This window comes from Pavona decussata, unplaced genomic scaffold (genome assembly GCF_977016875.1).
Source record: "Pavona decussata unplaced genomic scaffold, jaPavDecu1.1 SCAFFOLD_6, whole genome shotgun sequence".
In the NCBI taxonomy this organism is placed as follows: Eukaryota; Metazoa; Cnidaria; class Anthozoa; order Scleractinia; family Agariciidae; genus Pavona; species Pavona decussata.
In genome coordinates, this window is record NW_028145430.1 from 4,710,245 (window position 1) to 4,727,009 (window position 16,765).

General features: G+C 37.0%; 1 protein-coding gene and 1 long non-coding RNA gene across 2 annotated transcripts in view; both read right to left on the reverse strand.

Annotated features, from left to right (window-relative positions):
- LOC146489315 (conserved oligomeric Golgi complex subunit 2-like) overlaps positions 1-14,812 on the reverse strand; it is a 63,411-nt gene extending 48,599 nt beyond the window's left edge. Inside the window, exons 1-4 of the mRNA XM_085107760.1 lie at positions 14,536-14,812; positions 12,010-12,075; positions 9,086-9,166; positions 6,604-6,710 (exon numbers count right to left, since the gene is read on the reverse strand). Of these exons, the coding sequence (XP_084963886.1) occupies positions 6,604-6,710; positions 9,086-9,166; positions 12,010-12,075; positions 14,536-14,790 (509 nt within the window). The 5' untranslated portion in view covers positions 14,791-14,812. The remainder of the gene's footprint in view (positions 1-6,603; positions 6,711-9,085; positions 9,167-12,009; positions 12,076-14,535) is intronic.
- Positions 3,433-6,594, reverse strand: LOC146489318 (uncharacterized). Its single transcript, XR_014864384.1, has 2 exons — positions 6,068-6,594; positions 3,433-4,817 (listed from the first exon to the last, which is right to left on the reverse strand). It is a non-coding gene; the product is annotated as an uncharacterized LOC146489318 (long non-coding RNA).
- Positions 14,813-16,765: the final 1,953 nt, after the last annotated feature.

The window sequence follows — 16,765 nt, forward strand, 5'->3', positions numbered from 1 at the left end:
TAGGCAGTGGCCAAGATAGGAAAGTTTTGAGTAGCAACCGAAAAACTCAGAAAAGGGTTTCTTTCTTTCTTAACACCACTTACACCACCGGCCCGTGTTACACTACCTGCCTTGAATAGCTTTCGCTAAACGCAGGTAGTACATCTGAATAATGTAAAAGATGATTTTAATAAATGATTGATTTATTTGAGCGTAGCTTACAAAACGTGCGAACTTTCTTATCGTAAAGAAGTAATTGTCACAGCCTTTAAATGTGGTTCCCTTTCAGTTGTTTTAGTCTCGTCGATAAAGTCAGGAAAGGCCGGGCTATTAAGCTGGACATGGTGTGCCCTTTGACACCAGTGGTACCATTCTGTCCACTGCCCAAGCACGAGTACAAAGCATCTGCTTGTAAAATACTTGCACTAAAAAATCCCATTTTTTTTTTTTTTTTCATCCTAAAAGACAGAAAGCTGGTAACAGATTTAGTACCATGTCAACTATGGGATTTTAAGCTTGAAGTCGGTAGACGCAGACAAACAGGCGCGGAAAAAATATAATCTGGTTGCCGGTTAGTTTTGTTGGGTGTCCTGCGCGCTCGGTCTCATTGCGTGACAAACATGATCGTCTCATTCTACAGATGATTCCTCTTGTGTGCGTCTTCGGGCTGCAAAATTTCTTCTTCTGCAACTATAGATAATTGAATCATCGTTCTTAATCGTACAATTAAGTTACCTTATTTGCCATAGCTGTGTAGAGACTCAAATATGGTTGCCGGAATCTGTCAGGAATTGTAATGTTTCATGCAGGAGTCATACGTATGGTTGTTGATTACTTGTGCTTTGGTAAGCATGGTCGAAGGGAAGATAACAATTATGAAGGGAGAGTGGCGATGAAAAGCAATCTACAGCCAAAAGTTTTGCAAGGTAAACTAGTAATGTAGACTTTCAAATCAAATACGGTGCTAAGCACTGAGATTTGCTTGGAATATTAGTTGGCTTCACACTAGACCTTGTAAGTATAATCTAAGTGCACTTGAAACCTACTTGGTAAAACCTACCAACTTGAACTTTACTTAGTGACCATGGAAACGTTCGTAGTTCAAAGAAGCCGAAGTACGCCGCCAAGTATGGCCAACACCACACTTGAGAACGTACTTGACCAATACCAACTGAAAGCCACGTGCTGCGGTGCCAGGACAGATAAACATTTTGCCGTGAACTAAAATCAATCCGAAAAATCAAAATGGATGGCTGGAGATACGCCTCGCAGTTTGAGGACCCCGCGTACCAAATCGCACAAAGGGTTGAACGTTGGACGAGTCACGCCGAAATGCATTTTCCAAAGCGGATCCATGTCGCGGTTAGCTAAAAGCAGTCTAAACCAATTTTGTGGACGAGGCCATGCCCAAACCCTGTGGAGATTTTTTTGCCGAAAACCATGTTACTGAACCATTCTCGACGTACACAGAAGATGTCGCCTGTTCTTTTGTGTTGTCGCCAAGTACTCGTAAACAATGAAGTACCTATGCATTTCCTGTAATGTTAAAACTCTCTGAGTTAAAATTAAAGACAAAATAAAGAGTAAACAACATAAAACGTTTTTTCGTTGCAAAGGCTCTATGATTTTCCGTCGAGCAATCGCATTTCTGATTTTACCGCGAAAGATGATTGACAGCTTGTGCTTCAAGTGTATACTTTGTCACCAGGTGTGAAGCCAAGGTTTCTAAAGTGCGACTTGAGATTTTCAAGTGCACTTGAATCAAGTGCTTACTTGAAACTAACTTAGCTTGTAGTGTGAAGCCAACAATTGGCTTCGATTACAGACTCTAATTCGATTATTTGTTTTTGTTGACAAGTGGAGTTTGTGATTTTTCTCGACATAGAGCGTGTTTTTTCCGTGCAGAAGTTAAGAGCCCCAGACTAATTTTTATATCCTTGAAAAGAAGACCATTTCCACTAATCACAACCTTAATCTCAAGCGCTTCTGAGTTATACCGCATGGGAAAAAATGTTTATTGAAAAACTGCTCCAAAATGAGATTTTTAAACAATGAAATATTGGTGATTTTCAAACTCGTGCCGTGCATTCCCATTTAAGTAAACAATCGTGGCTTTAGAGCGAGCGCAGTTCTTGTGTTGTTACTCGAAGCACTAATTTCCGCCATTTTGTGACGGTCGGCGCCAGATACAGTTTTTGAGAATTTTCTTTAAAATACAACCAGCCTTGAACAAAAAAAATATATCACGTTTGTTGGCTTATCATAGGGTATCTCTGAGCAAAATATGAAGATTTCGAATTTCTGAAGCATGTGCCACATTTTACTGATATCACACGGTCTTCACGGACATTCTCTCTTAAAAACTACAATCACTTCCCATACTGCCAACTGAAATGTTCTTCTTCAAAGCAACCACACCCACATGTAATCAGTACATATTCTGTTTCTGCAAATAAAGCAGTTGCAACCATAACAAATGCTGTACTTCCTGAGTTTCAATTAATGATCAGAATGGAAGGAACGGGGGGGGGGGGAAGGAAAAAGATGAGCTACATGTATGTGTTCCATCTTCTGACAAGTCTGTTAAATATCATTTGCAAAGTATTGTCCACTTTTACTAACCCTTTCACTACCAAAATCTGAAAGCTACAGCTACTGTAATTCTCCTAAGCAATAATAATTAATATTGATGTCTTTGTTGGCTTTTCCTGAGAGTTTGATGTCAGAGCAAAACACCATCCCCTTATTAATTTTTGGGTTAATTCTTATGACCTGACAGTGACTCAACAGTGTATTAAAATTATAAGTCCTGAGAATTTCAAATAATGCTGTTTATGGACTCCCCCCCCCCCCCCCCTTCACATTTCTCATGGTGCATCCCCAACGTCCTGCTAATTACAGCTTATCACTCCCACAGTCTGTGTGGATTACATCGCACAGAGTGGGTGTGATCACACAACTTGCACAAGGGGTCAGGCTATTCAAAGGGCACACTATCCTCTCAATCGCTATCATAAAGAATGAGACAATTCATACTTTCTAGCTGCCTTAGCAGATTTCTTCACTTTAAATCATTTGTCCACCCAGCCCTACCTTTTTGAGGTTTTGAGAGTCACATATTTCTAGTCAAAACTGGATTAGGGAGTGCATTTGATGACCTCGATCCTAAGATCACTCTCCTTTGCCAAGTTGGTGATAATGTCATCTGCCCCTGCAAAGGGTTTCCTTCCACCACAAAAATCTACACTTCAGATTTAATCCTCTGATTTTTCAATTAGGACAGGTGCTTTCCTTCAACCCACTTTAACCTTTTGTTCTTACACGCAAAAACCAAATTGAAGAAGTCAGTAGTGCTAATCACTACACTGCTGCAGCCTCATAACTCCAGCTTAATAAATTTTGGATCGCACCTCATCTGCGAAGTCCCAATGCGTTCATTTTTACACAACAAAATACCTACCATGTATCATTTAATAAGCATTCTGTAAAATATTCCTTACATTACATTTCATCATCCTGTTTTTCAGAGAAAAAAATAGAAGGTACAAGAGTGTTAAAGAGAGTTGAGTGTATAATAGTCCTCTTCTGAATTCATAAAATGATGTACAATACTTTGAAATATTGCAAATTAAAAGCATTTTATCACTTATATCAATAAAGAATATTTTACATAAACCCTGGACAGAATGGAAAAGGAAATATTTATTAGTGTTTTTCCTTATATTACTGAAAGTTATACCAGACTTTGTGATTAGGTGTAGAAAAGTACTGTAACACTGGTCACTGATGTCACAAAACCCATGAAAAATAAACAGTTATTGTTTGATAATCAAAAGTAAGTAAACAAAAACAATATTATTGACTTGGTGTATAACATTTGTATAATAATGTTATATAAATCACTACAGTGGAGTACCAATTTTTTTTAACCTCCTAGGGAAACTGAATTTTGTTCAAAAAATAGGAGGTAAAAATCTGACTGAAGCAAATCCAAGAGAATGAACAACTACTGATTCAAAGAATCGGGGGAGTTGAAAAATTGAGGGTTCAAACAAATGAGATTGCACTGTAAAAATAAATAACTGTAGTGTACATATTTCATAATTCATTACTCACTTCAAAGTTTTGAATTTTTCTTTTAAGTAAAAGAGATGGCTGATAAGAAGTTTGACCATTTATCTGTAATCACTGTTATCACCAGAAGGTAGGGTCTGGTTGCATTAAACATGGGAATCCTCGCCTGAATATTAGCCATCTACTCTCCAGATGATTTGTAAGTGACGCAAAACAGCTGATACATTTCAGGCTTTACGAAAAAAGTATATATATAACTAAATGTAAGGTGAGGTTTTATCTTAAAGTATAAAGAGATTGCCCCTTGCTCAACCTATTTTTGTAGCCTCTTGAAATTGAATAGTTATAAAAATGATTGAGTGACAGTGCTCTGTTGCTCATAAACACAATGTTCACAGCTAGGCCCAGGCATCCAGTAGCCAATCTCTGTTGTACACACCATGCGAGAGCAATAGCCCTACCTGGCCAACTAATCAAAATCTTTACTGCTAAAGAAAAAATTTACATGCTCAGCGAGTGCCTTCCAATTTCGATCTGAAGATTATTGATATGCTCTGATGAGTCAAGGAGCACTTCACTTCTGCCATCATAAACATTTATCAAAAGGTAAGATACACCACTGGATCTATCCTTTGTGCATGTAGTGCACAGAAAGTTTCACACAAGGATGCATAATTTACAAGTTTATTCACTGCCTCAACAAGAACTTCCATTAACAAAGTGATTCTTTAGCCATACTGTATTTTCATCCCATCTGTCATGATCTGTGACGGTAAATAAAAAGCTTACATCAATATTTATTTTAAATTTATTTTAAATTACAGCTAAAACACAAGGTCTACATCTACCAGAAAAGGTTACACCCTCTGTACATGGCTTTTGTACCCAGGCAGGGGCAGATCTTAAAACACTCCTAATAGACTTGTCGGAGTTGTTGCATTGGCCCCTGTGGGCAAATTGTTCCACTACTTGACAGTTCAGATCAAGATTTCAAAGCAATGATGTTATAGAATCTGTACAAATACCTCATTAAGCAGGGATGCTATAAACTGAAAATGTTTAACTGAATGCTGCTTCTATTCAACTTCTGTTAAACAAACCCACGCTTGTGTGACAAAATAATGTGATGCAAAATGTGTCACGCCAGCAACAGAGAAGCAAATATGTCCGCGCGCAAAGAAAAACTTTGACCGGAAAGAGTGTATTGGGGGTACACCTTAAAAATTTTGTTTGATGTCGGCAATTTATTAAGCTGCTCCTTGAAAATATCTCACCCAAGCCGATTCCCATATCACGAATTCGTTCTTTGGGTATAAACAGAAATGTAGGGGTGTTCAGATATTTTCGTACAATTTAATTTCACTTGCGAACTACCGTTCTGAAAACAAATGGCAAAAAAAGTTAACGAAAACGTCCACAGAATTGACATTTGGTACAAAGTAAGTTTAAACTTAGTACGACTTGGTGAGAGCTTGATATTACTGGTAAATTATAATTTGCTAAATCTGGAAAGGCCAGAAAGTATGATGCTAGAAAACTAATATCTTCAAATTGGAATTCGATCAACGCAGCTCTGTTCGGCAAGAGTGTATTGGGGGTACACCTCAGAAATACACCAAATTTTGGCAATAAGTAGTATATTAATAGACTGACACCCTGTTTATGGGAATTCCCATATCACGAAGAGAGACAAAAGTCTCGGGGGTATGATAAGAAATTTTAATACGCGGTAAAATAAAAACTAAATTTTTCAATGAAAACATTCACTTCGACGAAGAATAAAAAGTACTGGTTTAAAACGGTAATTACAACCCTCAAATGGAAAAATAACTTGACCTCAATGCTGTAGTCGATTGTTATGAAAAAATAATGAAAACAGAGAACGCAGGCTGTTCTCGTTGAAGGACACCAGGAAATTTCGAATGACAACAACACAGTTTCTTTATTGCCGCGAAAGAAAGCGAATGAAAACTAAAAATACAAATACGAGGAACCAAAAATACGTCGTACTTACCAGAAAAGATATATTTCTTTCGCTTGGTGTTGGATAAGATGTGAAGCAGAACCTCGGAAAACCGAAAAATGCGTTGACACTGGACTCGCCAAACACTCGTTGCAGACAAACCGCCATCTTTACTGTCGACACATCAAATCAAAAGGGACTTTCGTCCACCAAAAAATTACCACAGGTGATGTCAAACAAGGTTTTCCGTCTCCGTCTTGAGTTGCTTTTTGTGGCAACATGCCTCAATTAGCTTGCCGACGAACCATTTTTAAATGCTTTTCATTTAAAGTTTAGGTTGTCAAAGTTAACCGCGTCGAAAACCACGCGAAAACCTCGAATCACGAAAAACTAAAAAAAACGTTAAATAACTCGAGTTATTTCGAGCATGCGCAGACAGTTGTCTCCCTTGCTCATGAAACCATTAAACCACTAAATAAAGTATTGACCAATCACAAAAGACATAAACAGCAGTTAACTTGCTCATGTGCTAGTGGAAACCAGGCTTCATGTGATACATGTACCTCACAGGACTTACATTTACTTACCCATCGGAATCTTTAGAAGGTACATCTTGAGCCACCCTTGATCCTTGCAATAGCCTTTCAATCTTCTCTAGTGACTTTGTGATATTTAACAAATGCTGCATACACATCTAGGATGAATGGTCAGTAAAATACCAGTCTTACAGTTCCATCAAATCTATGTCTTCCTTATAAATTCAACAGTGTTCAAAGCTCAGCTTTTTCTAAGTCTCTTTTCATAATCTTTGACAGAAAAAAGTCACAAGATAACATTCAGTGATACGCCATGGGTAAATATATGTATAAATAAATTTATTATAAAAGATGACACAAATGCTGATACTGGGTTAGTACCTCATGCTTTAATTATTGGTCATAGAAGGCTGTGAGTTACACACAAAACCAGGTCCCCAGCGCATTGTACATCAGTCATGTGGAGCATTCTGTTGATGCCCAGTGGGCAATTGTTTTAGGCTGGTCAATTCCACAATTTTATTTTCAATTTAAAGTACTAAATCCAATTGAACACAATATAAAAGGACCAGCAAAGCGCTGGCTGTTTCATACATGGCGGCTTAAACATTTTACTGACTGCAAAGTAAACAACTGATTTTTCGCTTTGATCTTGTTCTCGAAAGGTGGTTAGATTCCCTGTAACTTTGTCCGCCACTTGTATCTTGCTTTTTATCTTTCACAGTATTAAAAAATTCCTTTTCCTTTCAAATGTTGCACTTTTTCCTCAAACACATGCTTTTGACTGAACCGAAATCTGAATATCAATTGGGAGACATGTGGATTTTAGAAGCCAATTGACAATCTTTGATGTGATTGACATATGACAGACTGGCAGATCCCGTGCCGCTGGTGCGCAAAATATTTGAAGGATAATAAACACAGTAGCCTCCATTTTACTTTAAAAATATGCTCAGATATTTGTCCTTAGACATTATCTGTTCCTCGAAGCTCACAGCTTTCCTCGAGCTTCCCTCTCTCGGAAAAGTGTTCGCTTCTCGGAACAGATAATGTTCTTGGACAAATATCTAGCTGAGCATGTTTTCGTGCCAAATGGAGGCTATTGTTTTTATATATACCATGGCTGCTACACGAATCAAATCTCTGGAATTGCATCATATACAATGATCCAGTTTTTAATAAATCCTATTAGTCTTGTCTGTTGTAAATAGTAGACCAATAGGATAGATTGTTCAGAATCAGTCAAGCTCAGAAGTTGAATGCTTTTCTTACTTCTGTAGCTATTGTTGTTGATATCATAAGATGTTTTATTGTAAGGGGTGAATGATAAACCCATGAGTGGACAGTCAAGCCTGGTGTACATAAATATTCATTGCTAGCATTAGAGTAAATAGTGTAGCAGTGAAATAGACCAGGGAAATCAGAATAAAACTTGCATTCAGAGAAAGGGAACAGCCACTGAAACTTGACCAAGTTTCAGCCTTCTTATCTAACTTCTGCAATCCTTAAACTTGCTGGGATGTCAAAACAAATTATTATTCTAATGCCTCACAATTCAAAAGCAAATATTAAATCTGTAGGGACATTTTTTTCTAATTTTGCCCACAAGTTGTTTAGGTTAAGAATTTAAATCCTGAAAGTTTTGCTGTAACGTGTCTGACTAGATTTAGAAATCCATGTTATTTAAAATGAAATGCTTTGCATCACTGTTACTATGGTAACAGCTGTTACTTTGAAACCAACAAAAACATACAATTTTATCATAGGTTGAAAAAGTGGTGTAATATGGATTTGAAAGATCCACCCCAATGCCAGAAAAACTATTGCAAGCCTCCTTAAACTTGTACAGTAAGTAGCCATGATAATATTATGTTTAAGGTGATTCCACTGAATTGCATTGCGCATCCTTGCTGCGCATAATTTTTCGCGTCATTTAGCGCGCGCACGAGCGCGCGCACGCACAACATTGCGGGATTTCCATGAGCTTAAGCTCTGCAGGAAAATAAATGGTCCTTTTCTTGTAAACGAACACGGTGACCCCCATTTTTTATTCAACGAAATTAAAGAAAATACGACTCTCTAAGTTATATCCCAGTTTCAATAATTTTTCATTATTCAATTTCGAAAAAATTATTGTGGAATCACTACTACGATCAATTTTGGACGTTTCGCGGGAAGCGTACAACAGCTCGAATGTCCCCTATTATGCTATGAGATTAATTTATTTAGCCACTTTATGGCGTTTTACTACAAAGTTACAGTACTGTTATAAGAAAAATGCTAGTATTTCATTGTCAGTACTAACTTTCTGGAAGTAGTGGGCACTTCTTGCTGAAGACTAGCTCTTTTAATATTGAGGTCACATGCCTAGAAAATTGTGAGATACTACAGCCCTCTAGGGTGAAAACAAGCACAGTGACCCCCTCTTTTTATTTTATTTTTCTGATATACTATATGTACTTAACATCTGTAGAGATTTTCAAAAAATTCTCATTACAAACGTTCTTTCGATGGAATCACCTTAACTCCATACCTTTTTCTTTCTTAATAGTGCTCTTTCATCAAGTTTGTTTTCAATTGCACCAATGGTTCCATCAAGATCAGATTTGATTAGCTACAAAAGATATAGAGCAAAATAATGTGTTTCTTTGCATTAACTAAGACCACAACATACCGTCTTTTACAGTTGTACTAGCTTACAAGGTGGTGTCTAACAGGAGTCTGGTAGTCTGGGGCGCCAAGAAAATGCTCTTCACGCCTAAATTTTTTGCAGCAGCACCTAGCATCACATGTTGGTCTCCTTACTTCTTAGCGTTTGGCCTTGCGGACTCCTTGAAATTTTTCTTAGGCAACAGTCTTTTAGCTTTCCATACTTTCCTTGTATCTCAGGCACCTTCAGTGTTACGTTTCATAAATCACAATGCATCCTGAACAGATGGTTTGGATTTCCCATCTCTGATTAGCTGGAAAACCTCTGGTATAGTTCCATACCCATCTCACAAAAAGGGTTTTTCCATTTGGACCCGGCAGCATTCGGGAAATTCCAACTTAGCTTCATACTTTCCTGGAAACTTTGGCTCTTTTAAAACACCTCTTTCCCTCAGCTTCGAATGAGCATTTGAGGGGAGATATGAAAAGTTTATGGAACCAAACTTTGCATAATTTTTTGTGTTCATTTAAAGGATACTGCAACAACTTTCTGTCTGTTTACCTTTCTAATTTTTCCTGCAAGTTGTCTAGATTGAGTAGTTTAAATCCCTAAAATTTTGTCATTAGGTGTCTGTCTAGATTTCAAGATAATCAACAACATTTAAAATAAGAGGGCATGTGCTACGGCATTACTAAGGTAATAGAAGTTGCTTAGAAACCAATGAAATATTAACTTTGAAATGATGATGTAGCATGAAGGAGATCAAAGTTTATCTTCTATGCAAAATGGTAATTTCAAAACTTCCACCCTAACTCCAGAAAAACTGCTGCAAGCCTCCTTAACAGGATTACTTTTGCCATTTCTCATTGTACTTGTGTGGCCTGTGCTACAGCATTTCCCTCTTCCTGTAGGGTTTCACACATGGGTGCAATACAATACTTTATTATATATAAAGCGAGAATTTTAGGTGATAAAAACTGCAAGTAGAATTTGGTATTTTCTATATTTCACATGTGGAAAAAGTGATACGTCCAATCAGCTTCTCGTATAGCTTTTCTCACACATGCAAAATATAACCAATCAGCGTCCATATATAAGTCTGTGATTTGAAAACAATTGGCTTCGGCTTCACGACTTGTTCCTCTGCAATTGCCATTAGTTGAATTTATTGAGGAGCAAGCAAACAAAAATACTCTTAGCAAAACGAACAGAGATGTTTCCTTGCTCAAAGAGTTATTGAGAGTAAAAGAAATAGATAAAGAACTTGAAAATATTGAAGCAAAAGTGCTCGATGAAATACTATGTACGTTCATTGTTAAGGTGAAAAAAAAGGACAGAGGAGAATACGAACCATCAACATCAAGATCGTTTATTTCCAGCTTTGACCGCTATTTACAAAGAAAAGGATATCCAACAACCATCACAGATGGACAGGAATTTAGGAAAACTAGAGAAACACTGGTTGCAAAGCAGAAGGAATCCAGGGAAGGCTGGCAAAGGAAACAAAACAAAAGCAGCTTGTGCTCTGACTGACAAAGAGGTCGACATTCTTTATGGCAAAGAACTTTATGGCTGAATAACACCCAGCACTTTGGTTTGAGAGGATGCCAAGAGCACAGAGATATGACATGGAGAATGTTCAGCTTAAAGCCAGTGCGGATGGAGTTCAATTTCTCGAATATACCGAGAGGTAAACAAAAACAAAAACAGTCGCCAAACTGAAAGACACTAAGGCTGTGAAGCCGAAAATGTCTTCTGTTCCAAGTAGTGACAGTGATTCTGTAAAAGCCTATCATCTCTATGGCTCTAAAAGGTCAGAGCAAATGAATTCAGACGTCAGCCCATTTTACTACACTAAACTAGCACAGTCTTCAAAACCCTGGTTCAAGGCAGCACCGATGGGTATAAACAAGTTGAAATCGCTCATGAAGACAATGGCTCAAAAAGGTGGATTGCACGCAGAAAATCTTACTAACCACAATGCCCGAAAGCAAATGATTTAGAAACTGAACGATCAAGAGGTTCCTCCGACTCACATCATGAAAGTCTCTGGACATGAAAATGTCCAGAGCCTCAATAAGCTTAATTACAGTTCACTTTCAGAAAAGCAGCACCGGGATATATCCAACATTCTGAGCGCTAGCACCTCAGGATCACTGGCTATTCGATAAATGGAAGAAGTAAGTTTATCATCAAGAACCAGCAATCGCCACAACCTGACCTTTTTCTTTATTTCAATGGGCGAAAATTCAAGGAGGAACATTTAACATTGCTATAAAAAGTTTAAGTCAACAAAGTCCTGACTTGTCTTTGCGCTGCGCAAAGCGTAACCATTACTTCATTGAATCAGATTGCGATTAAAAGGTTTTGCTCATTACATTTTTAGCACTCTCTCCGCATTTTCAATTGTCTTGGATAGGGAGTAATTGGAATTATGTAGACTCTTTTTCATCTTGTTGTCGGAGAACAGTATTTAATGCCAGGTCATTTAGATTCTTGAAATTTTGTTTTTCAGCTGTATTTTTGCAAGTAAGCTCATCAGATTTCAGATGGAAATAAAACTGATTTGATGGACATGTTTAATTCTCGCTTTATATATAATAAACAAATTACATCATAGAAAGTGCTTTGTACAGTCATGTTTATTCACTCGTTGCAAAACTTCGGAAAAGCTCACTCGTTTGTTTTCTGAAGTTTTGCAACTCGTGAATAAAAATCCGTACGTCGCACTTTCCATGAAGTAATCTAATTTATATATCTGCGCCTGGGTCTCAGAGGATTATAATAATACCAACTCAAATACATACCAGTACTTCTTCTTTCAGTTGTCCTAGAGGAACCGATAAACTTGCAATGTTTTTGTCCATTCCCACCTTACAATGTGAAAAGAAAGTTATTAAATTTACGTTATTATATAAACACCAATGAAATAACAGGTGAGCTTTTGCGCAAAAACGTGATATCATGATCACCGTTGCTATAGTTACAATGAAAGTAAGTTGCGCCTTTTGCATTGATTTGGTATTAAATTTCAGTTTATATAATAAACAGAACATTACATGACTGCTTAGAGATGAAAAATTTCTCTTCTCGTGTCGAAAAATATTTCACTCGTTCGCTGTGCTTACTCGTGAAATATTTTTCAGCACTCGAAGAGAAATTTGATATCTCCGCGCGGTCATGTTATATCCTCCATATACAACAACAACAACAACAACAAAAAAAAATGCATGTGTACACAAAAATAGACATACTTTATTCTACACATTTATAACCTGTAATATTTACTACACAGTTCTGTAGTGTTTTGTCAGGCCTAGAGGGGGTTGTGTAGGTTAAGGTACATGTACATGTAGCTTTGGGTAATCAAGGGTTGAATGTAATGAAAAAACTTCAAAAACTTCATTAATTAAAAACACATGAGTATATTTGAGAACGTCTTGTTTCTACAAGGCCCTACAATATAAATGAGTTACTTCCTGCTGAAATAAACCATTCAACCACAACTCTGATATCACTCATTATGGATCACACAATTGCAAACATTTTTGCTGAAATAGTAAACTGTGTTCCATGCAAGTTTCCAAAAGGATATAAACAAAGTTTTTATTCAACAGAAAAAAACCAAAGAAAATAGAAATTATCTTGAACATGATAACAAATCAGAGGTCCAGGTTTCCAATACCCTCTTTTTGGAAAATTCAGTGAAATTCCAAATAATCCCATAAAATTGTACAGGAGACATGCCTTTAGGATGCCCTATTTTCAAACTGGCTAAATGTCTGCTCATAGGAATGCAGATTGATCAATCTTAAAGTGCAAATTATTTTCTCAAGCAAAACAATAAAACCATGATCTAAAAACAAGAATAATATATCAACCTTTAAGAGAAAAAAAGGACACAAGTAAATGTCACCAATAGACAGTAAGGAAGGCTTGAATTTTGATTAACCTTTGATTAAAGATAATATTAAATGCATTAGTCAATTCCAGCAGTGTCTATCGCCCTCATACCCCATTGCCAGGCATTAGTGTACCACATGCGTTTGACAGCCTCATGATTGCTTCACTTCAATGATAAGCTGACCAGCAAAGACAATAAGGTGTTGATTAACTTTGTCTGATGAGGTCATAAATGAGAGGGTAGATCCACAGAACAAAGTCAATACTCAGAAATAGGATTAAATTAAATAATCAGACACTTAGGCCCGGGTTAAACGCCTTACTTTGCATGAGCTGAACCTAATTACAGTTTAGGTTGACCAAAATTTATTAATTTCGCCCGGTTGAGTCAAACGTCGAGATTAATTTGGCCGAACTTAACTGAAAGATCGAATAAAAAGCAAAGAGGTCAAGAAATACCTGTGAAGGATATAATAAAATTACAGAAAGACTTGAAAATATGCAACTTCTAGCAAAAAAGTATAATTATAATGAAGGCTTGTCAATTCGTCCAAATTTCTTCAATAAATTTTGCCTGTTTCATGTTAATTTATCTGTTCAGATTAATTATCCAAAGGACAACGACGAAAAAATAAACGATTATAAAATGAGTTCAAGAATGTTGATTTTTGAGTATCCAGCGATAAAACTTGTAGGTTAATATTTTTTGTCTGTTTATGGTCTGTTATGAATTAGGCGAAAACCGCTGGAATTCGAAGTTGCGTCATTCGTAAAGGTTTTCTGCATGATTGATTTTACGCCAAGGGTTTTCAGCCAATTGTGAGCCCTGTTATATTCAGAAATACATTAACGTAATTCATGCATTGGGTTCGGCTCATGTGAAGATCGGCGTTTGATCGACTCAAAGTCGATCTTCAGCCGCTCTTCACGCCTGAACCAGGCGTGAAAAACGGCTCAGCCGATCCAAATTAAATTACCCGAACATAACTGGGTCAAACGCCGAGCTTCACATGAACTTAACTCATGTTAATTAGTTGAATTGAGTTCGGCTCATGTGAAGTACGGTGTCAACCCAGGCCTTAGTTTGACATGAATAAGCTTTTATTAAAATGAAGGTAAACCTCATAGCGAAGAAATAAACATCGTTTGACCAGCTCATTTGTCCCGGCTGTGGGGCATTTGCCAGTTTATTAAAAAAAAATGCTATTACACATGGATCAGCCCAGGTTGGTGGGGGTGGGGGTTCGGGGTTTTAGGCACTCTTGTAATTGACTGTTTATTGTGTCAGCAGCTTTTTTGATGACTTAAATACAGATCATCTGTGAAACACCTGCGAGTTTGCTTTGGTTTTGACTGCAACTTTTCCGGGTTTTTTTTTTAAGGGATTGAACACTTTTACATTCACTCTTTTCCTGGAATACAATACCTACCAGGTTTGTAGATAAGTTCACGAAGTCTGCATAGTCTTCATTTATTAACTCAATGAGAGCATGTTTCAACGACTTCAAGTAATCATCTAAGTTTGCTTTCAATGCATCCAGCGGAACAGTCCCTTTACAGTTTCCAACAAAGATGTCAACGCTAAAACATTCTTTCATGAAATCTGCCTTGGAGAACACAGCTGAGTCGGGTTCTCGCGGGACGATTTCCTCAGTAGTAACGTCCGCCATTTTGTTCCAACTCATCGTTGAAAACCTCGTCCCCAGGGCCCTCTACGGACAGTCGTTTTGCCCACAGGTGAACCAAGCTCAAGCTGTGAGTTGTGGTGATCATCTTGGTCCTGAAACCCAGGAAATGATAACTCGCCAAAATGACCGCAAATCAGCAAAAGGAGACAGAGAAACAACAATCAGTACACCATATACACAAGATATGTCATTTTCATTGAGAAATTTTCAAAATTTTACCTCCTAAACCCGATCGTAAATGTTCCCATACAAACTTTTAAATTTTGGCCGTGACACCGCTATTACGCAAGATGATCACCACGACTCACAGCTTCAGCTTGGGCCGCCTGTGTTTTGCCTTGTTGTCAGTTCGGCTACGATTCGTATGTTGAAGCTTTAAATCTGAATTAAATAAATTACGGGGGATCTTTACAAAAGCTCAACAGAGCTTGCTTAATGAGTCTTGTGAAAACCTAATAATACATGATGTAAAGGATGTAACGCAAAATAAAGAAATTGAATAGTATGAATTTTAATATAAAATGGTCTATTAATTATTTGTAAACTTACACTTGCACAGATATTCAGTCAGGACCGAGACAACCTAATGGTTTATTTAGCTTCCTTGCTTTACACATTAATTTAACTAATAATTAATTTATATAACACCACTAAAAGATTGTAATAATCAACATGTAAATAGAAAAAAAAAGCACAAATAAACATTATTATTATTATTATTATTGACATTTGGGTACAACATTACTTGTAAAAATAATAATAATTACATTATGGACAAAGCATGTACAAACAAACCTGTATTAAGCAGACCCCATATTAAGCGGACACCTTCTTTTAAGCGGACAGCAGCACAAGTCCCATCTTTTTCCCCCACATTTACTGTAAACAATACCTGTATTGAATGGACATCTCTATTAAGCAGACGCGGACACCTTAAACTTGACTTTTAAGGTCATTTCTATTATTAAAAACCCGTATAATTTAAACGGACACTGCAAAAATGATGCATATTTTTTTTGTCCACGTTTTAATAGATCGATCATTTAAAAAGATCTGTCAAATCTTTATAGACACTTAACAAACAGGAAATACTTTCTCTGTTGCCAGAAGTGATCACAATAGTAATACGTGACCTTATCGACAATACATTCGTGTGGCAAACAGGAAATTCATGTACCTAGAAACTAATTACAGTGGAACCTCTCCTTAGGGACACCTCTATAATGGTTAATCCTAATGAAACAAATACATTAAAAATGAAATTGAAGTAGTGTTTCTTGTTGAATTAAATATTTTTTTGATGAATATAATTCTGTAGTCTGCATTTGGCTATTTTCAACATTGCAGCCTCAAAAGATAAAGTGATCGGCATTATTATTTTATTCTTTTGTGAAATCAGGCCATAGTAAGAATTCACTTCACCATTACACATGAAATCTGAGGTCCTACAGACCATTGCATTGCTTTCAAAACAGTCTGTGGGGAAAATTGGGTGATTACTGATAACCAAATCAACCCCAATCCCAGGGCTTATAATAGAACGGTAAAATTCGAGAAAGACCAAGATGCAGAGACTCTCACTTAAAACCTGAGACTGAGCTAGAGTTGACTATTTTTTTTTTTCAAATCTGAGCCTTGTACAATGCGAATCAAAAATATAAGTGTGAGATACCGTGAAATCAGCCTTGCTCTTTTTAAGCCATGATACAGCAATTTACAAGCAGAATTCATCCAAGCCTACATGTTTCACAGCCTGTGCGATTGCGATGTTGAGCTGCTTTTTTGTATTCTGTTGTTTTATGACGGTCATTCAGACTTAGTAACTTGGCTTGCGAGAGTTCGTGATTCAAAATCCAAAAAACAAGATTACGAGACCACCTTTATTTTTTTTATACTAGATTGGGATTCCAAGACCCCCGAAAATTTGCAGAGACCGATCTTTTTTCCAGGACCATTCTTAATACCCCTAATC